Here is a 21,758-nt window from a genome sequence, read left to right as displayed (position 1 = left end):
ATCAGTTATACAGCCCTAATTCAAACTGAAAAATGAAGAGTGAGTGTCGTACCTCTCTAGCAGGCACGTCTTCAGAGTTGAGAAGAGGCTGATTCGCATTAGCGGCAGGCCTATGTTCAGATGGCCTCTCGTTGCTGCAGGGGGCGACAGCGTGCGTACGATTCCTGCTCCCAAGTCGTTACATTTTGGCAACCCCAAGTGGAAGTGGGAAAACCGTAACAGTTTGCAGGATGTCACAGACCAGAAACCAGATTACGTCATGTAATTTAACCCCTGAGACCTAATTTCTCCTTTTCTGTGTCTGGTACACTCACCAAACGATTAGAAATAATGACTGAACCGCTTTACCACTGAGGATGAGGAAATCTATCCCCGTATCGCTGTGTTCGGTTGTCTACTGATGAGGCATCTGCTCAGTGCAGTTTAGAGGAAGCATTTATAGCTTTTTGAGGTAAAGTGTTTGTGTGGTGTATATGAAGCCGTTTCTGCTGTAGAAATTGACCTGTTGTCCAGTGACGGGATGCTAACTGAGGCAAAGAACCGAGGTGAAGTTTTCAATATCAGCTTTAGACAGTCAGCTCTTAAAGGGACTGGTAAGGAACCATCTTGCTCCTGCGTGGGGCTCTTTTCTTCAATCAAGCGTGTTTGTGATACAGTATTAAAGTGAAAGAACATCCTGCTCTTTTAGTGGTTCACTTTAACCTCTTTTGAACTGATGTTCTATCGGTCAACACGATCTGCCAAAATCATGTCTGTTCTTAAGCCCAGTAGCCAGATGAGAAAATAGCATTCTTCTCAAGGTTGTAGATTATAAATTTGTTCCACCGTGGTTTTTACATTTTTTTTGGTGTGCTTGATCGTGCGGCATTGGGAAACCTTTGTAAAAAACCATGGATACATCAGTCAACAGCCCCTGTTGTGGTATTTGGCATCTTTAGCTGACTAGTTAACAGAGCAAACAAAACATCGATCAAATTGATGCATTTAAAAATAATCTTCTTGTATTTAATAAATCCCTGCTACACACTCAGCATGATGAACACATGATGAACACAAATATACACACATTACAATTTGACATAATAGATAGTAATGGCGGTAGCTCATGCCGCTGAGATACAGTAGCTGCTGATTTTCTGTAATGAAAACACCTTCAGCTTTAAACAGGATACTTCACCCGTCCTCTCTTTCTACTGATTAATAAAGATGTGTAGTTTTGAAAGCTTTGCAGTTGTTTGTAAATGGGCCACATAATGTAAAAAATATAATTCCTTTTGTTTATGAATTGTTAAACTAATGTAATTAGCCTCCATCGTAAACAATAGTTAGAAAAGTCATACTTTACTATGATTAGCTAAACATCTTTTATGGTAAACTTCATATGTGCATATACTGTACGCTAGCTCTTATTATATTCATTGGCATGTTATTTCTCTGTCCTGAGTAGTTACCTTAGCTCTAATTAAAGGATTATCATGTTATGTTGTGCCAGTAAACTGTATCTCAGAAACCTGGGAAATGATACGTGCTCCAATTTTCCAACTTGGAAATCTGGCCTGAGGAATTAATCCACTGTGTGCTTTCTTGTACAGCAGGAAGAACTAATTCCTGACTTTCCAACATTTTGGAATGTTTTAAGTGAGTAAATGTGAGGAAAGATCTCTGGAAGGCAAGATTTGACTTTGGAGTTTCTTTGGAAGATAGTCTAATTTAAGCATCTGTCAAGGTTTCTTGTTAATAACTTGACTCTGAGTGCTCGAGCCAGCAGCAGTGGTAACCCGAGGGAACAGTTAGTGTATTGGGCAAAGCAGTTGAGCATGACTTTGAACCCTGAGTAGACTGATGGAGGAGAACTTTATTGCTTCTGTAGCCGACCTGCGCAGGTTGCGGCTGCATCTTGCTGGGGGGGGGAATGTCTGTGCTGACCATCGGGCGCATTAATCACCGTGTCAGTCATGCATATTTTACCAGGACTTCTCTGCTTAGAGACGCTAATCTCCGAGTCCAGTTTTCACTTTAACTTACTGTCAGTGAAATAAGGCATCAAAGAGCCGAGCAGAGAGCTAACCTGCTTTTTAAAATCTCTGCGCTTATCCTCTGCCGGGGTCATAGATGAGAAAATAATGAGCGACCTAATCTCAACATTAGCTTTTTAAATCGGAATGCGTATGTTTTAAATCATTCTCGGCCAGCAGCGTGGTGATAGTAAGCAGAGCATGGGGGGAAAGGGAAGGAGGACGGAACGAAAGTGAATGAAAGAGTGTGATCCAGAATAACCTTGTTAGGGCTAAGTGACGCTGTGCAGAGGGCCTTTTGTCAGTTGGCTGGCAAGATGAGCATCTTGTAAATGATTGTCCTCTCTGTCAAGGGGCTGATTTCTTTTTTCCTACTATCTGACGTCTGTGTCTCTGCCACAGTACTTCAAATACTGGAGCTTTTTCTCCTTTCGCATCTGTATCTGTTACAAACTGTGGCCTCTTTTTATACATAATTTCATCCTGTAGTACGCTCCCCTTGTTCCCAAATGTCAAATCACCCTTCTGCAGCGTTTTCCCCACAGGCGGACACAAACAGCACAAAGCGCCATTAAAAGTTTTGGCTTACCTATCAGGCCCACGCCTTAATGAACCACGGGTCAGCTGAGGTCACATGGCTATGTCCCACCTATAAATCAACTGCAAACTGAGTTCAGCGGCAATATAGGGCAGTGTCAGTCCGTAACCTTTTCCCAGACAGAGGAGTTGTCGGTGTGTGAGTACTGGCTGGCTGCAGATCCTTTCCCCTTCACAGCATTATAAATGTATGTGTGAGGAGGCCCTTAATGGCTGCTAATCCAATTTCTGCCACTGAAATCAAATCTCACTGGCGCCAGTAGTTCTCTCCTTCCCTCACAAATAATGGCCTCCGCTTTGGCCTGTTTATGAAAAAGACGAGCCGCCAAAAATTCCGGCTTTACCTTCCTTAAGTCCCACCGAATCTTCTTCAAAAATGTTTGCATGTTTTTGTTGTTGTTGTTTTGGGTTTTTTGTTGGTTTTTTTTCCTTTGCTCTGCCCCCAGTCCTATTCCATGTTCTCCGAAACGTATTAATTGACTGTCTGTGTCGAGTGAAGGGACGGGGTAACAGAAGAGCAGGGGCAAGTTTTCAGCAGCGTAGGATCCCATTTACCGTATGTCTTAATGCCTTCTCGAGGTCAGCCATCGATTTTTGTTCTCAAACCGCAAAGCAAAGGAGATAAGATTAGGCCTTTGATTCCTGCGCTGCTGCCCGAGCCGTGAGTGGATGAAATCACTTGGCCTGCCCATTGGTTGGTGTGTTGCTTCTTTTTAGAAGGTTGTGACGATAGGGTAAGGTAGCAACAGGCTCACAATAACACGTGAGCTAGTGGTAAAAAAGTAGGTATTTTTTTTACTTTTGCAGGAAAATCTCTTTATGGTGACAAAAGTAAATAGAAGTTTGATTTCAGAGGAATACGACACTGTTGCATGATGCAGTCTTTCTCTCATGTAAACTTATACATGTTCTTCAATTTGCTTCCCTTTTCCAAAACAAACATATTGGCTTTGACACAGATGAAGGGAGCTTTGGCTTTGGCCCCCTTCCTCCTGGATATGGATTTGACTGATTATCTTTCAGTGCATCAGTTGGACAAGTAGTCATATTGCCATTCCGCAAAGAGATATTATTCTGGAGTGTGATCCTAATAATATGATACGTCTAATAGCACTTAACTCTTAGTTGGAGCTGTACCATACTGAGAGCCTCAAATAGAAAGTCGGGGACATGGAGAGGGGAAAGGGGAAGGATAGTGAAGAAAAAGAAAAAGTAGCAGATCCCGAATGGCTTTAAGAGGTTATTGAGGAACGTCCTCTACGGTGCCTGTGGAGAGGTTTAATATCTCTTTGCTCATTGGTTTGGCAGCTGAAAAAATTGGAAATGACACAAAGTATTTCTCAAGCTCACGAAGGTGATATAGAAGCTCATGATCACGGACTCGCGAGCATACAGGGCATATGCCGCACATCATTCGCACATGCGCTCGCACGCTGACTGATACACAAAAGAATTCCACAAAGGTCACTTTTGACAGCGGTAAATAACAATCCCACCGCAGGCTCTGCTTCTGATTCCGAAATGCAAAAACATTTTGATTTGCTCTTGAGAGCTTTGTTTGTTTGTTTGATTCACTTTTCAGTTCAAACCCGAATGCGAACGTCAAGTTGGCAAAGAAGACTGTATCTATGGAGGAGAACCAAACATTGGTGAAGTTGCGGTTTTGCTCTACTGATAGTAAATGCAGCCAGAATGGAAAGAGAATTTTTTTTTTTAAAATGGAGATAATTTTCTTATAAAAGCCGTGTTCTTTTGATTCGATCCTTGCAGTGCCAGTTTCAATGCAAAACAAAGACAGAGAATGATTTGAAGGCCACTGTGCCTTCCAAGACAAAATTATCTTTACATGCTGTAAGATTTATGAATTTGTTCTTGGTTTTGAAAGCAATTGATGCAAATTAAACTGTTTCCTCTGTGAACCCTGGTAATCAGCTTAAGTGATTACATCGGTCGTAAATATGAGATGATGAAAGCTCAGTGTGCACTGTGCCCTGAGGAAAGGCTAAATTGGAGTTCATAGGGTAGACATGATAAAACATCACACTGGGACTGCACCAGATGCAGGGGGGAAGGGGCTTATGTGGGGAGTGGTTGCCCTCTAGCTGTCAGTGTTGAGACTGGATTATGAAATATGGTCCTAATTTGCTGTCGAGGTGTGTTTATGACGCGCTATCAGTTAGCTTGGGGGCGTGAGCTTAGCTTTGAAATGTACTGGTAATGTTGATGTGAAGGAGTATGATTGGAAGGAATCACTAGTGGCTTGGAAAAGTCTGAACTTGTCAATATCTGCTAAATAAAAACCAAACCCCCCCCAAAAGAAACATTTGGGATGGAAACGTGGGAACACAGACAGGTAAAATATTGAAGACAAAGAAAGTGAGAGGAGAGCCTTTTAATTAATGATAAAAAGAACAAGGAGCCAGTGGAGAGAGTCAGGATTCAAGCAAATGCTAAAGTAAAGTTTTTTGGGTAACAAATGGTAAATATATCCTATATCCCATATGGAGGATGGTGATTTTACTTGTACTCATTGTTGATGGCTGTCATCAACTTGCTGCAGTCACAGGCCAAAAGACTGAACAGGAAAAAAAGCTTTTCAAACAAAGTTGCAAGAGGGCGCTAACGATGGAGGCACTGTTTTGAGACTTTGAATGCAAAGGTTACCAACCATAAAGAATAAGTTCCTTTAAATAAACATTCAGATTAATAATAGCTAATTATTCAATGCACAGTGGTGTATAAACGCACAGTGAATGTCAATTCATCCAAAGTTATATTGGACGTGGGCAACTGGTGATTTTATCGGTGATTGGAGCTTGTAGGTAGCAGCATTTATTACTGCAAACAAAATGGATTCAATTTTCCATCCTTTTTTAGTGAGCTACTGTGATAGATGATAGACTATTTAATTCAAAGTTTGAACATATTGCAACAAGGTGCCAGCATTAGCAATGCAGTCATACTGACACAGCATTATATCCAGTGACACAGTAAAGTAGCCCAGATAGTGTTTTCTGTGTAAATTTTAAGTAAAATTCTAACACAACTGTTTAACTGTTTAGTTTAACAATAGCAATGACTAAAATAATCTAATACTGGAACCTGCCACAATGTCACGTCATAAATCGAAATTGAAAAATATTTCCTACCTGGGATGTTGTAACCTGGGCCGGGCTTTTTAACCATTTGCTCAAAGCCCGCCTTTACCACCGTGTAACTGAGTCAGTAATTTCCATCCTGTCATATGGGGTCCAGTTGTTTACTTCTGGGTGGCATATCTCCAGCTCTCTTGGCTTTACAGCCTGGTTGTACTTGATGGCGTGCCTCAAGTGGCAAAACAATTTGTTGTTTCCTCCTTTAGCGAGAACAGTTTTCTTGCATATTTTGCAAAGCTTTATCGGAGTACCTCCCTTTTCACTAAATTATCATCAGAGACTGACATGTGGCTCTCGCTGTCAGACATGTCTGGGCTTGTGTCATTGTGCCAGCTTGGGAATGTAAATGCATGGTGTTGCTAATATCATTGGTATTGTGATATGACATTTTTATATCATGTAAAAATTTATAATGATATTATGGATGGCAAATTCCTTAGCTTTAGCTCTAGCCCTATTTAGCGCAGTATCTACCATTCCCATTGTTTAGGTAGTTAGCTGTCTTTTTGTGGGAAATAAATGCAATCAGTGTCTGTCTGTGTGTGTGTGTTTACTTTCTTCACTCAGTTGGCTTCAACACTTTAACTTTCAGAACAATGCCAGTATCCACACTAACCAATCAAAATCAAGCAGGAGGAGAAGAAAAACCGGGCAGGAGATATTTTTGTAACCAGGCAACAATAAGCACTCGAGAGAAGCGCAAGTGAAAATGTGGTCAGGGGCACAGCGGGCGGAAAAAATAATGCTAAGAAAACTAGCTTTAGGCATTACATGTAGAATTACACTGCAGCTTCTGTTTTGCCTTTGGTTTTAGCTCAGTTTTGTTTGAAAATTCACATTTTCATTCTCTTCACAATCATTTAAAACAACAAGAAGTTAAAGTTAGCTCAATAAAATTTGTGATAGTAGCAGTGCATGATGTAGAAGAGGTGCTAAACAGGCATTTCAGGTTGTAATTAATTAGTGCAACTATTAATTTGTGGACTTCTGTTTTGATTTTCTGTAAGTCAGCCTGCTTGTGCGGTTGCTGAGTTTGTTTCTGTGTGTGTGTTTTGTGAGTGTAAAACTCTTTGGATTACAGATCCCCTGCCCAGTCCTGAACTAGCCAGGAAGAGAGCCTTTTAACTTAACTCTCACATATTTATTTGTTTTAAGCAATTGCTGTAAATGCAGGCTTTTTCAGTTTAAATGCAGCCTTGCGTCCAAGGAATGGCCCACGAGGGCTTTGCCCGTTACTGAAGGAGTTTAATGCAGCACCGTGTACTTTATTGCTGTCAAATGTAATTTATCCTGACTTGATTGCACTGAAAGCCATGTTTATCAGGCACCTAGCAACACTGTTTTGAATGAAAATTACCTCTTTAAAGAGCAATTAGGAAAATGAACCTATAGGCCAAATGCCTTTGAGCTCCAGACTTACTTTAATATTATTCTACATTAAGTCACGCAAAAAATCTAGAGTAGAATCAGCTAAGCAAGTGTACAAAGTCCCCTGGCAATATTTTTCAATTGAAGGGCATGAGAGTTTGATGGAAGAGATGTGAAAGTTGTTTTCAAAGGGTGATGTTAACTAGGAGCTGTGTGCGAGAAACTTTATTGCCATGTTTCAGATTGGCAAAGTGACTGAAAATAACAAGATTAGATTAATTGCAGGAAATAACTCAGAGATGGTTTGATGTTTGCATGCATCTGTATTATTCATTGGGAAACCCTGTTAGTAGAGCAATATCTTGCTTTCTCATGCGTGTCAGCTTAAACGAGTGAATATTTTCTAATCTACCTCACAGAGCAGCCCTGAGAACGGGAAAACAGTCTTTTGTATGGGTGCGTTTAAGGGCCAACGCAACACCAGCACATACAGTGTGAGAAGGCAATTAAAGATATGGCCACATTTTCAAGACAAAAGCTTAAACAAGTGCTGTAATAAGACGTAGAATTAAGCGGTGAAGGCCACCATATGAGACTTGTTTTTCTGTAGCACTTTCCTCCTGTGTTTCCCCTGTCAGCGACCCAGAGCGTGGCTTGTTTCTTTGTGTTCTAGATCAGGATCCAGATATCTTTCTCATCATCCAAGCCTTACTCCACTTTTCCCCCCATTAGATTTTCTTTCCCCCTAAATTCCCTCACACTCACCCGCCTCCCCTCTCCTCCCTCTGCACACATACATCTTGCACACACACCTCGTTATCTTATTTGTGGCCTTGGCAGCCAGATTGGTTGCCTTGTGGTTCAGTAGCCAGAGTTTTCTCTGTCACAGAGAGCCTTGGGTGCAGATCCTTCACCACACACGCTTCCATGAGAGCAGGAAGTCAGTTCCCGGCATGCTTTGCCCATCCCAGTGAAACCTGGGATGGATTAACCTTGGGCTGGGGGACCTTTCCAACTTGGAAAAGAGTTATGCAACTTCCCATACTTATCGCTGCTCTCTATTGCAGTGACAGTGAAGTGTTGGGCTGTACAGACGTTTGTTTAAAACTGGGGTTCAGTTCTGAGGGCTGGAGCAAGCTAAGACCTCATTTGTGATGTTTCCTAACGTAGGACTCGCTTTTTACATAATGCAGGCTTTGGCAAAAGTTCACATACGTACCTTTTTAGGGCCCTCACAAGCCAATTGTCAACAAGCACTGATTATTTTAGCTTTTTAAAACTTCATTACTCTTGGACGGTTCTCCATTTAAGCATGCGAGGTGCACATTGTGCATGTGCTTTTCCATAAGTCTGTTCTGCACTAAAATCGGCCTCACAGCGCATTAATGTTCCTTCAAAAGCAGCTTTTTGCACCTACCCATATGCCAATTGCATGATTGTTATTTTAAATAAAAATACAGGCAATATATTGGTTGATCACGTGCAGCTGACCACAGTCTTACAAGAACTAAAGAACATGGAAAAACCTAGAAATAAAAACAGAGCATTGAGAGCCATGTATGAGCACAGTTATCATTTTGGAGCTTTATTCGGATTTAGTAGTGCATGATACAAAACACCATTCAATTGTATTCTATTTTATTTATATAGCACCAAAACATTAAAACAGCTGCCTGCTGAGATCCTACAATAAACACTATAATACAACAAACCCCTAAGAGAAAGAACTTGGCGACAGTGGGAAAGAAAAACTCGCTGTTTAACAAGAAGAAACCTCAAACTAAAGAAGGCTCAGGGAGGGGCGGCCATCTGCCGTGACCATTTAGTGGAGTGGGGCGAGAGAAAATACACATTGTGGAAGAGAGCCATAGATTAATAATAATAAAATTAACCGAAATGACCTGCCAACCTTAGGCTAAAGAAGAGAACGAGTTTGACATGAGGCAGTCTAAAACACAAAATCGCTCTCACTCAGAGAATCTCACACCTGAGGGTAATGATTAAAATGGAAAATCTTTTCTCTCTTTTTTCTGCTCAGGTGGTTCAGGAAAGCATCGATCCAAAGAGCCAAAGAAGAAGAACAAGCAGAGGCTGCGGTTTCGAGCCCAGAACCAGCACAGTGACCACTTGGCTTCTAAACGCTCCAGCCAGTGAGGACTGAAATTACCCAGTGAACAAAGAACCAACGCAAAGCTGCTAGCCGCTGCTGCACCTATATTCTGACTGACGACTATCACGAACCCCGCCACCTCTCCACCTGCTGCCCAGCCCTATCCCACCTTCGCCCTGCCAACCAGGACTCAGAAATCTGCCAGTCCAACAATATACAGCATATAACGTGTGATATAAGTACAACACTAAACCACAACCACACCAAACACACGCTTTCATGCCTCTGCCTCCTGCTAATTCTCCCCTAGCTGCAGTGACCAGCCAGGTGACTCTGTTCTCCCAGCCTTGTTACCTTGTGGATCTTTACAGTTGACATTACCGAACTCATTTCATCGTCATTAACAATGTCATTCAGCGTCTGGGGTGACGGAAGACGGAGGAGCCACCAGAGGTACCGCGGAGGCGGAGGAGCCAGGAAGGGGACGGTGAGGTTGTGAGGGAGTTGGCGAGCTAAACTGTTCGGGAGAGATTTAAAAATACGCTCGAGGATACGTTCGACCGAAGCAAAACGATGCTTATGGACAAGAAAATGGCATCTTGACCTGAGAGAGAGACTATTTTTTTGTTCCCTATATTTATGTCAAAGCTATCCTTACCTTCCTTATTCATGGAGACAAGTGTTCCCATTGTGGCCTTTATGTTATGTACATTTTTGAGAGTAATATTAAAAGAAATTACCATGCATAGTTGCAAAGTATTTTATTCTCAGCACAAACTGTTTACGTTCAGACCGCTTTATGCTCTAACTGTATAGTGTGGTTAAAAAACTAAAAAAGAAGAAGAAGAAAAGAATAAATTTAGTTGTTCAACTAGCATGGCAACAGACTCGTGTACATAGTTGATCTAATATTGAAAGCTTATTACTGTATTTTCAGTATTGACTCGTTCATCGTTCTAAATGTTTTAGAGAAAAAAAGGTTGTAATACAAGCTACAGATTAAAATGATTAAAAACAAATAATAAACATAGCCACCATATAGCTATTTCATTTATATGGTATATATTTGATTTATTTATTAATTCTGTTTTGTACTTTTTTTTTGGTTCAGTGAGAATTTTTGCCTCATACTGTTACTCTTATATGCTGAAATATTCTTTGCGTTCCTTATAACAGTGCATATCTTTAACACGTGGAAACGCTTTCTCGTCTGTCACGCAGGTGTTGTATTCCTTTCATTTGACCTCATCTACTGATTTTGATGTTTTAAAGAAGAAAAAAAAACAAGACTAATAAAACTATGCTTTGACATATTCTAGGTTTATTGATTAGGATCCAGCAAATGTATGGTCATAGGACTGCATATGTGTACATTGTGTTTTATTAAAAAACATTTCATGTGACTGTATGATGAAGCCTTTCATTATTGTCTGTGGCTATAATATATGTGGCTAAACTCTGAAACTGTAGTTTTCTTGTCTTTTTTTTCCCCGAGTACCATCGAGTGATTTCAAAAACATTTGTGAAATCCGTCATGTCATACTGCATGAGACAAGCGGTATCTCCAGCCAAAGGATTGGATATGGTCGACTAGGCCTTAACAGCATGACAGCACCGTTAAGGGTTTGTAATTCACTATGACGTAGCCTCGTGAAAGCTACAAAACCAGCGGATGTCATTGGTGGCTCATCCATCTCCAGCATTACACTATAATTTCCTAACAACTTGCGTTTGGCTGTGTCTTTTGTCGTGCGACACACAATCGATCACCAACTTAAGTGATGCACGTCGCACTTACTTCTGTGATCTTCAAAACATTAAATAATCACACAAAAATTTAGCTTTATGCTAAATCTATCTGGTATATGGGTGAAGAGAGCATGTTCTAATGCAAGTCATGGCTAATTTAACCCGAGGTCCACGCTGCGTAATCGCCATCCCATAAAATATGAAAGCAAAAAAAAAATCCAAATCTGCCAGACAGCTTATGGATGCCCAGTAGCAGATGAATCATGCTGTGTCACATATATATCATCCTGGGAGAAAGAGACCACAGTCTTCCTGCTATGGTTAACCCCCCCGAAATCACATATGATATTTCCACAGGGAGCCTGTCAGTGTTGAAATACCCCTCACTTTATGGGCTCCATGTCTATCTTAAGGCCAAATATGCAGCTTTAAGTGCATGAAGATCTTTCACAGGTGTTCCAAGTGGCACAGCAGACTTTACCCAAGAGGCTTTTCACACCTTAACACTTCCACCAAGCCACATTTGCTATGGAGCCGCAAAACTGACATGTAGTAAAAGGTTATCAGGTCAAAAGAATAGCTAACACATTTGGTTATTTTAGCTACCATGACATTAGAACAATGAGAATAGAAACATTTAATCAAACGCAATACAAAATGTCAGTAATGTTTCAATAAGCCCTGTATGACTGTAGCAAAGAAATAATTTTTGGCTGGCATGTTAAGTTCACAAAGAGGATCCAGGTCAGGTGCTGCCAGGTCACTGATAGGGCTCACTGAGCCCAGGACACTGTCGTTACATTAGGAGCATGCCCTGATGTTGTCAGGCATACATACAGGAACATTAGGGGGCCATACAAACTAGTGAGTTGCTGCAGTGAAATTCCAGTAAAAGGGACTAGCCTGCCTCATCATTTTGTCACTCTGATTTTAAGGGAGACTTTCAAATCTGCGCTCTGTAGTTTAATTATTTTCATTTTGACCAAACAATGTGGCATCCTTTTGTTCCAAAGACATTACCCAGTCCGTATCAGTGTAGATATCTCGCATGATTTTTTCCCATTCAGATCTTTCCTTTAGTTTTTCAAAAATCCACATTTTCTGTCTTGTTATTTGGGCTTTTGGAAGCAGCCAATTTTGGGGGGGGAATAACATCAATGGCCAGCCCATGGCCTTTATTACCTTATATGTAATTAAATGCATGTCTAAAGGTAGCTAACTTTAACTCTAGCTAACAAACTTACCCAGATGCAAGCCTAAAGAAAAACTTTATTTGACAGACAAGTAGTGTTAAATAGTTTTAGGCCTCCATCTAGAGCTGTCGTAAAATGTTACTTTCTAAAAAAATGTATTTGAAGATGGCAAAGGGGAGGCCAATAAACTACCAGTTGGGCCCATGAGTAAATGAAGCAAAGCAAAAATGAAATAAAAGGAATTAAACATGTCATAGATGTTGAGTAAGTTGTTTTTAAAGACATCTGCTGCCGGTTCCAAGTTAATGAACGATTCACAGATGTCATCTCCCGGGCCAGACTATCACTACTCCAGACTTGGGGATTAAACCTTACAGCTTACGGAGAGGAACTCCACTGAAGTGGATTCATTAAGCACAAGACCACCACTAAAGCACACATTGCAGCATCCAGAGTGGAAAAAAGAAAGTACAAAGAATCGCATCGCACATTTGATGCGATGCGATCAAACTCTGATAGTTATTCTTTAATATCGGTCTGTCCCTTTCCGCTCATTTGTTTTTCTGTGACTGTGAGAAAAAGGACATTGCTGGAATTCTCAGTGTTGTTGAGGAGGTTAACAGTCATGCACACATCAGAAGGAATGGTCCTCCCTGTGCAAACCACTTCTGTAAAGTGTGTGAGTGTGTGTATGCCTTCCTTTGTGCGGATTTTTTTAATGTTTGTGCTGAATGCGGTTAGGTGGCTGAGACTGAAGCTCCCTTTTAATCTGACAGAGAGCATTTTCATTAGTTCTGTTGGGTCCTATTATTAAAGCCTACTTCAAAGGCACAACAAGTGAAACCACTAACAGGAAATGACCCAGTGGGCTTGAATTCGGATAGATCAGTGCTTTTAAAGCAGGTTGGGATGGCGCTTAAGTGTATCTGCTGTCGGCCATGTATGTGGCTCACAAGACAGTAGGAGGATGACAGGAGGGGTGCAGAGACCTCTGCTCTATATTAACATGCTCCAGCTTAATGCGAGTAAGCAGTTGTGGCATATGTGACACATTCGTTCCAATGTGCATGGCAGAAGTGGAAGTTATGACATTGGTGGGGCAAATAAGATTGCCCTGGATAATAAATGTTGCAATAATTTGCTGTTTTTAATAACTGTATAATGAGCCATCGCTTTGCCCTGTGAGTTGAAGGAAATCTGGAATCATTAATCTTCTGGTGGGTTAGCCATGGTGTTTGGCACGGGCTGAAACAGCACTGAGTAGGAACATACTGGTGTCAAAGGACAAGCAGATCTTAATATTTTGAACAAGTTTGCCATATGTTAGACATCATGGTGTGTACAACGCTGCGAAATGGTGGCATTAATGGGTGACTTTTATTACTAAACTCGCTCCTAATTGCAACAATGCAATCCAAAGTCAACTCTCAATGCAGGAACTCGCTTCATTTGGAGTTGCTAGGGAACACGTTAATCCCTAGAATAAATACAGTCTTCAATAAAAGCTAATTGTCTGTGACAGTCATTTGCTTTGCTGCAGAAACATTCAAAATGGGAAACTGTAAAAAGATTCGGAGTTGGAGTAGTGGCGCACTGGTTAAGCCTGCGTGGATGATCGCAATCGTGTAGCCCCATTATGTCGGCCTCACCTGCAGGACAGGAAACGTAGACCCTTTGTCGTAATGCTCACCTTGTGCATTAATATTGCCATGCTTTGACACGCATATATTTTTGTTTAAATTTCTGGATGACAAATGGGGATATTTATGAGTCACTTGCTCTGGTAGTGTTTCAGTTGAGCTTCATTGCAGCAGGTGCAGAAGAGAACATGGGACGTTTTTATCACCATCCATTACATGGAGCAGACAGGCATTTCTATACCTACCCGGCGTGGCGATTCCTAAGGGTGCCCTAACTATTGTTTTTCCTGGCCGATTCGACCCCGCGTTCTTCTGGAATACCTAGCTGTTTCTTTTACACTGGGATTCAAATGCAACACAAAGCCATTGTCCCTGCTCAGTTATAGGCAGAGCAGCTCGCTCATACCACTCAGGATGTGACACACAGGGGCTTTATGACCTGAAATGAATCATACTGCACACCTTAAACGCATTACAGGCTGGGCAAACATTTCCTCTAACTGGTGCTTTGAGAGCCATGGGCACAACCATTATATTGGACTCAAGAGCCAGCTGGTGAGGACAAATCCACAAGGATTCCTATTTTCCCCCTTCTGACTCTCTGGCAGCCCCGCTCCATTCATTCAATTTTTATATGTGCCCACTGCCTAGTAGCTGCGTTACTACTGGTTTCAAGGGAGAATTAATCGAAAACAGGTCTTATTAAAGTATATTAAGACCAGTTGAATGGGATATAATGTACTCAGTCAGAGCCCAGAGGGGCTTTATGTGAGCCGTAGCTGACACTAGTGGCTTCTACGTGTAGGGATATGTTGTTCTGTAGTGGCACTGCATTCCTTCCTGGGGGGCTATTCGCTTAAGCCAGGTATTGCATTGTGGGTAAGCAGATTTTAAGGGGGTATGAATACAGCGGGGGGTAAAGCAGGCTCTCATTGTCCAGGAATGTTTATCCTCCACCCCTCCTTGATTCAGGGATGGATTATGCAGCAGCATGCTTCAGAAGCAACCTTTGGCTCCACTTGGAGGGTCTGTGGAAGAAATATTCATTCATACATATACACACATGTGCAAACGGTCGTTATCCTCCTAATAAGAAGCCAGGTTGATTGCTCCCTTAAGGCCCATGGTGAGTAGGTGGAAGTGGAGCCGCTGAAGCAGGGTGTTGTACGTAAGTCCCTGGGTTGGGCTCTTTGGGAAGACTGGAGCCAGTGATGCCCCCAGTGAGCGCAGCACAGTCATCATCTTCAGCACAGCAAATTTTATTGGGCAGTGTGTGGGTTGTAGAAACGTGTTTAATCAACTCAGCTATAGGGGAGGTCTTGACCTCATCGCAGACATTTCCAGCCCAGATTGAGCGTGTGTGTGCGCGTGCCTTTGCTGTCGAGCGTGACCTGCGGTGGAGTCACTGGCTGACACTCTGCTCTTTGCTGGTTTAAGTGATTCACTGGAGAAAGTGATAACTGATTTGTTAGTTAAGAGTCTGAAACAACTGCTGTCAAATGACATTTTTCCCTGTAGATCCAGTCGCAAGGGACCTTTTTTGAAGTCCCTATCACACAGTGTTAGATGTCCATTTTTTTTAAACATCTTGCTTGCAATTTTTTTCCTATAAAGAAACAAGCCTGTAAATATTTAGCATTCGCTTAACCACAGAGTAAAAGTTGAGTCCCAAATTTGGATGGAAAGCACATAATTGATATTTTTAACCCCTGCTGAAGTCAAGTCAAGTGGCTTTATTGTCATTTCAACCATATACAGTGGTACAGTACACAGTGAAACGAGACAGCGTTCCTCCAAGACCATGGTACAGGACTACATAAAGTGCAAGTGTGCAAAAATGGCAAAAAACAGTGCAACAGCAGACAGAACAATGCAGACACAGACAGTGCAGGCACAGAAAGCGGGGCTTTCTGACACCACGGGCAGGTCAATAATCTTCAAATAACATTTACTCACTATTTGTAAATGACATTTACTATCAGATGGGCTGGCGTCCCCTTTGAATTGTCATGTCTATGTTTATTTCCAGACATTTCAGTTAGTGCCGCCATCAGGTCAAGAGTTTGTAGCACAGTAATTATGTGCTACATAAAGCTCTTTGTTCCACTTGTGTTTGTCTTAAAGATCTAAAGTGACTTTCTTTTGTATGATTATTATTATTTTTCTGGCTAAACGCCATCCCCTGCAAATCAAATCACCAACAAAAAGCAGCACTGTGTGATTTCCTCATCTTACCACCCGAGAAGTTTAGTTTACACACTTAAATATCACTAGTTTAAAAGATTTATAGACGTAGTGTACTGCATTTACCGATGAACAGGGCCCTAATTGCTACCTGCCTGCACTGTGCCTCATATGTGTATGTGGGTATGAGTCAGATAAAATAAACCACATGGTGTGTGTGCGTGTCTCTGTGTGTGTAAGGAAGCTGAACAGAGCCCTGTGCACTCATTTACTATCTCCTTGTGTGGTTTGGCAGCAGCTTTGTCGGTATGGGGGCGTACAACGGGCATCCGTCTGGACGTGAGGCAAGCCTGGCATGCCTCTCAGCCCCCTGCAAGGCTGCATGAGGGTGGGATCAGAGCAGGAGTCCACCAGGCTCCAGACTGGTAGTCTGTGCATGCGTGTAAGCAAATGTGTGTGTTTTTCTTTGTGTATATGCACTTCTGTGCGTACTGGGGGTAATTAAATTGTAATCACACGGGCTTAAACACCAACCACAGGGTTTGCCATTGTTCTGCATGTCACTTGCAATCTGTTGACGTCTTTGCATATTGTTCCCTCCATTCATAACTCTGTCAGATAGACTGCCTGAATCTGTGTGTTCCCTAATTATTTCTACACCGGTTTAACACCGCATCATTTATTTGACCTTTGTGGTCATTATAATAGTGAGGCACGATCCAGCCATGCTGAAAGTAACACAATAGCATGCACACCACCATGGCTGGATGCCATACCTCCATGTTCTGTACTGGATAATAAGTGAACCACTGCAGAGCTGAGCCTGGTTTGCACTTGGACAGCAGACCACCCTCGGAAAATACAGCCGCCTCTGTTGTTTGTCCCTAGACACTCCCTCTTTCTAATCATCACAGTTGTTTATTGAACATAATAGTAAATACAGCATGGATAAATACATACATCATATTTTTAGCTGAAGATAAGAAAGTAAAGCTGCTTTTGATGGAAGCTACTCAAATCTGAGCCTCACTGGCAACATATGCCACAGCCACTGAGCAGGCAGCAGTCGCAGCAATGACGGCATCTGACGGGGCTAGCATCGCCATTCTCCCCGATGTCAAACGGCATCTGTGAAAAAAATTAGAAATATGTCAGAACAATAAATATATCAAAGAGGTTTCTTCCTGTTAAAAGGGAGTTTCCCTTCCCACTGTTGCCAAGCGATTACTCACAGAGGTTTGTTTGATTGTTTGGGTTTTCTCTGTCTTATTGTATTGTCTTTACCATACAATATAAACCATCTTGAGGTGACAGTTGCTGTGATATGTCGCTATATAAACTGAATTGAATTGAATTGGTGTAGGTACAGTACGTCAGGGGTGTCACAACTAGAGGTTTTAAAGGAAAGAAGAAACAAATTCTGCAGTGTTTTTTAAATCCAATGTTTACTGGCACATATTTCTAGCCACAATGTGGACACCAAAATAATGTGTAATTGCCGTGTAATATAGGGTGGTTGGGGTAATGATACAGTAATACAGCTCTCTCCCCTAAAATTGCAATGTAAGATTGGGCAACACCGTTTGTCCTTTCCTCTAAAATATCTCAGTTATTAATTCCTCAGATACACTTGACGTATATTTTCTTTGACTTTTTTTCCTTTAAAACTTCAGTTTGCTACTCCTTTATTTTGCTTCACTGAAGTATTTTTTGGGGTACTGAAAATGCATCCTAAATGTAAAAAAACAATTGCCCTGTAAAATTACAGGATAGGTTGTAGGCTGTATTTTGAAGTGCTACTTGAAGATTAGAAATTGAATGAACTGAAGCTCCATGACTTATTTTAAGTATTTGATCAACTCAGCATACCATCCATGTTTCTACTGACGTCTCTTCTTGCGTTGCAGCAGGATCATCAGTGCTCTTTTCTTCCTCTACGTCTTCCACCTGTTGATTAGTTGCATACATGTAGAAACACAGTAAAACACACAGAGCTGATGAGCATTGAATAAAAAGGAATAAATCTTAATTTACATCAAGCAGGCTACTCACTGCTGTGAATGGGAAGGCAGCGTTCCCCTCAATGCAAATAGTTAGTGCGACAGCCACGATGACTGCAGCCGTGAATGTTTTCATTTTCAGCAGTTTAAGTTGTCAGAGTAGTTGAAGTTTTTAGTTTCTGCTATCAGCGCTTTTGAGCATAATGGCTCTGTTTACTGATCATGCTGTTATTTATACAGTGTTACCTTGTCACTGGCAGTACTTTATTCCCTCTTGGGAAAGGCTTGCAACACTACTTAAATGATGCTGGATATGTTAATAGGAAATTCCCAAACGACAAAATGTTCTGTACTTTGCATTGGTGCGAACCGTATTTGTTCAATAATCTTAATTCCTTAATTCAGCCATAGTATTGAATTTTTTATGAGTGCAACATTTTAATACAGTACACAGTTTGTCACCTATATTCTGCACTATTTTACTTATACACCAATTATTATTTCAAATCAATGTGTCCAGTGCTTGGAACTTTCTTATAGGAGGATGCTAGACTGCGTGGGTTTCCTTTCAATATTGACCATTTACGGGACTGTGCAGCTTAAATAATGTAGTTTGCTACTGTCTAATACAAACTTAATTTAATCTGATCACTCAGTTTTCCCTCAGTTGTATGAATCAGTTTCCTGCACTCAGACAACTGCACTGAATGCAGGAAATATGGTTTTATGATACAGAATATATATTTGATGTCAATGTGTAATACTCTGTACACATAATTAAGATCCTAACATGCTGTCAAATGTCATATAACTGTCAACTTAAACACAGAGCAAACGGCTTATCTTTAAATTTTGTCACTCTGTTACAATCACTTTAAATAATGGAAATCTGTTCAAGGAAATAAATTGTAGGGAAATACCAAAATCAATAATGGCAGGAATGACAGGAGTGCACGGTGTGTTTACTCTGATAAAGCTTGAAAGGGTCTTTTGAATTTTACTAAACATCTTGTGCAATAACCAAAATCCCTTATCTCCACTCTGTCTCATGTACTATGACCCCTCTGACCTGTTAGCTTTATCTTAATGAGCACATCTGTGTCAACAACAACAGCAGGATTATTGGCTCTGCTGGAATACATTCTGCCTTTTTAACTGTTTTTAATAGGACTATAAGGAATAATTACTTCATTTTTTGGTGTCATTTATAGTAGCTGCAAGGACCACTGTTTTTGGCTCAGGTTGAAATAAAGAGAGAAAGACAACCCCCCCAAAAAATATTGATGAATTGATGGATGATTTCATTATTTTTAAACAAGATTCCAGCCCCTGCTGAGGAGTAATGAGTGCAGTGTTTTAGTACCTGTTCAGAAAAATAAGAGCTTCTTGCAGTGTTGTCATTAATGGAGATCATACAGCTGGGATTTGTTTACCTTTTCCTCTAAGTCCTGATAAAAGTAGTCCCCCTCTCCTCCCCCTTATGCATTACTTAATGTGATCAAATTTCGTTTGAACACTTCACACCAATAAATGATCACTGAAAATGATCGGCTACATAACAGCCAAACCTACACTGTGAATTGTTAACCAACTTGTTAAGAACCACAAATGGAAACAAAAGGAGAAAGTCTAATCCATCATCAGATCAAAAGATCTGTACGGGAAATAAAGATGTGGTCAAAAGTTTACATGCACTCATCATGGGCATGAATGTCTTGGTAACTTTGGGCTTTTAATGCCTTCTTTGAACTGTTGTTTTTCCAGGGTGGAATGATTGTACAGAAAATATCCTTAAAACAAGAATTAGTTGCAAAAGCTTGAATTTATTTATATATTAGAGCCTGTGTATATATATCTGACCATGTGTGTTCATAAATTCAATTTATGTCCATAATGAGTGTATCTAAATGTTTGACAAAAAAAAGAAAACTCCAGGGCTAAAATATAAAGCTAAGATGTTAGTGCCAAAAACCACTAGCTGGTACTACTTTTCTGCTCGAAAAACAAGCCAGTTCCCATAGACTTCCATGTTAAATGTACAAATTAACTTCTAAATCAAAAAAACCAAACACCATTGCCATAAATATAAGGTCCCAAGCATGGAGAGGCCAAAGTCTAAAGTGCTTACTCTCAAATACAGGCTTTTACCAGGCAGGAACCTGTTTAGCTGGTTTCTGCTTTCAGCTGTTGCATCTATATAAATGTAGTTATAGCTGCATAAAGTAGATGAATCAACACTCCATAGCACATTTGCTGTCATATACCATTGTGTTCTTATACAGTGAAAAGTACTACTGAATAACGATTGAACTGTCTATATTATATTTACATAAAATGTTATGTAGTGCCACATAATGACTTCAAATTATAGGCCATCCATGTAAAAATGTAACTTGAAGTAATGTTCTACTTCATGTTTAGTCTAACTACTGTTGAACTTAAAGCTGCTCTTTATCAGCTGCAGTGTAATAAAATCTGTTTTTCAGAGCAAAAGAATTATTCTGAAGTACCGTTTAATGTTATTGACAGGCTTGATTAATGAGTACACACATGTGATTAAATATGTTGATACAGTCACATCACTGAAGACAGACAATACAACCTTACCAAATCAAAATCAAAATGTTTCATCCTATGAACACAGTTAAAACTGACTATTTTGAAACTTCATAAGTTAATATTGAGTGGTTGTGGGAGCAGGAATCCTCAGAACCTGCAGCAAATTCCACAGATACCGGGGGTGCAGCAGCCACAGCAAAAGCGACACTTGATGCCAGGCCTGTGTATGGTGTTATACAACTTCTGTGGGAAACACAAGAGACATGAGCACAGAGTTCATCTGCAGCAGCATCACTGCTCTTTATTTTCACCTGCTCTAACAAACACTTTCATTTAGCTGAAGTAATTTGGCCACATTCATTCAGTTAGTGTTACTTACCTTCCATGAGTCCACTAATATCTGCTCAGGTGCTGCTGCTGGATAGTCCATGCTCATTGGCTCCTCCAGCTAATGAATTGAGTGCAGTAGAAACCACATTGTAGCATTGAAACAAACATTTGCAGCTGGTGAGCTAATACACTTGGTTAAAGTCAAGTTCTTACTTCAGTGACTGGGACAGCAGAGCTCTGCTGAACACAGATGAATGTGAGCACGACGGCCACTGCAACTGCAGCACTGAACGTCTTCATCTTAGGAGGCTTTGAGAGGCTCAAGTTTGACTCTTTCTCCTGGTGTGGATGATTGTTGTGAGCTGAGTCCTTCTGTCTGATGGTAAATGTGTGCAGAAGTGCTGATATTTATACTGATTTGGGCCCCTGCTGCCTCGTCACTCACAGCTCTTACTCTACCTGATTTCAGGACCAAGCTTGCAACATCCTTAACTTTCCCATAATTCCTATGTGACCCCGGGGAGTGGAAATTTCTGAGGAACTGGAGATTCTCTTGCCCAAAGAGATGCATTATTATGAACATGAATAAGCATAAATGATTTGCATGTCACTATAAAACATTGTATATCACTTCAAAACACTGTACAAAAGACACTTTTTCAATATAACATTTTCACATTCTGTTCAATTCAGTTTAATTTATGTAGCGCCAAATGATAACAACAGTTGCCTCAAGGCACTTTATATTGTAAGGCAGTGGTCCCCAACCTTTTTTGCCTCACGGACCGGTTTATGCCCGACAATATTTTCACGGACCGGCCTTTAAGGTGTCGCGGATAAATACAACAAAATAAAACT

The 21,758-nt window shown here is 40.8% G+C and overlaps 2 protein-coding genes across 3 annotated transcripts in view; one reads left to right on the top strand and one right to left on the bottom strand.

Annotated features, from left to right (window-relative positions):
* Positions 1–10,709, top strand: part of rspo2 (R-spondin 2) — a 61,473-nt gene extending 50,764 nt beyond the window's left edge. For both annotated transcript variants that reach the window (XM_005472586.4, XM_003453467.5), the window contains exon 6: positions 9,174–10,709. In XM_005472586.4, coding sequence (XP_005472643.1) covers positions 9,174–9,289 — 116 coding nt within the window. In that variant the 3' untranslated portion in view covers positions 9,290–10,709. The remainder of the gene's footprint in view (positions 1–9,173) is intronic.
* A 4,831-nt stretch (positions 10,710–15,540) lies between these two features.
* LOC100697183 (uncharacterized) lies at positions 15,541–21,631 on the bottom strand. Its single transcript, XM_025911618.1, has 6 exons — positions 21,114–21,631; positions 20,950–21,018; positions 20,725–20,813; positions 18,064–18,160; positions 17,881–17,958; positions 15,541–17,139 (listed from the first exon to the last, which is right to left on the bottom strand). Exons 1-6 carry the CDS (start codon positions 21,198–21,200, stop codon positions 17,038–17,040), a joined length of 522 nt encoding a protein of 173 aa, XP_025767403.1. The 5' UTR covers positions 21,201–21,631; the 3' UTR covers positions 15,541–17,037.
* Between the last annotated feature and the right edge of the window lie 127 nt (positions 21,632–21,758).

The sequence above is a fragment of the Oreochromis niloticus genome, linkage group LG11 (assembly GCF_001858045.2).
Source record: "Oreochromis niloticus isolate F11D_XX linkage group LG11, O_niloticus_UMD_NMBU, whole genome shotgun sequence".
Lineage (NCBI taxonomy): Eukaryota > Metazoa > Chordata > Actinopteri > Cichliformes > Cichlidae > Oreochromis > Oreochromis niloticus.
The sequence above is the reverse complement of the archived record's forward strand: the minus strand, read 5'-3'. Positions and strand labels throughout refer to the sequence as shown.

Coding starts and splice junctions, on each gene's coding strand:
- LOC100697183 (XM_025911618.1), bottom strand. CDS start 21,200: ATGAAGACGTTCAGTGCTGCAGTTGCAGTGGCCGTCGTGCTCACATTC. Junction 21,019..21,113: donor CTGCTGTCCCAGTCACTGAA/GTAAGAACTTGA, acceptor TCAATTCATTAG/CTGGAGGAGCCAATGAGCAT. Junction 18,161..20,724: donor ATCTGTGGAATTTGCTGCAG/GTTCTGAGGATT, acceptor ACTCTGACAACT/TAAACTGCTGAAAATGAAAA.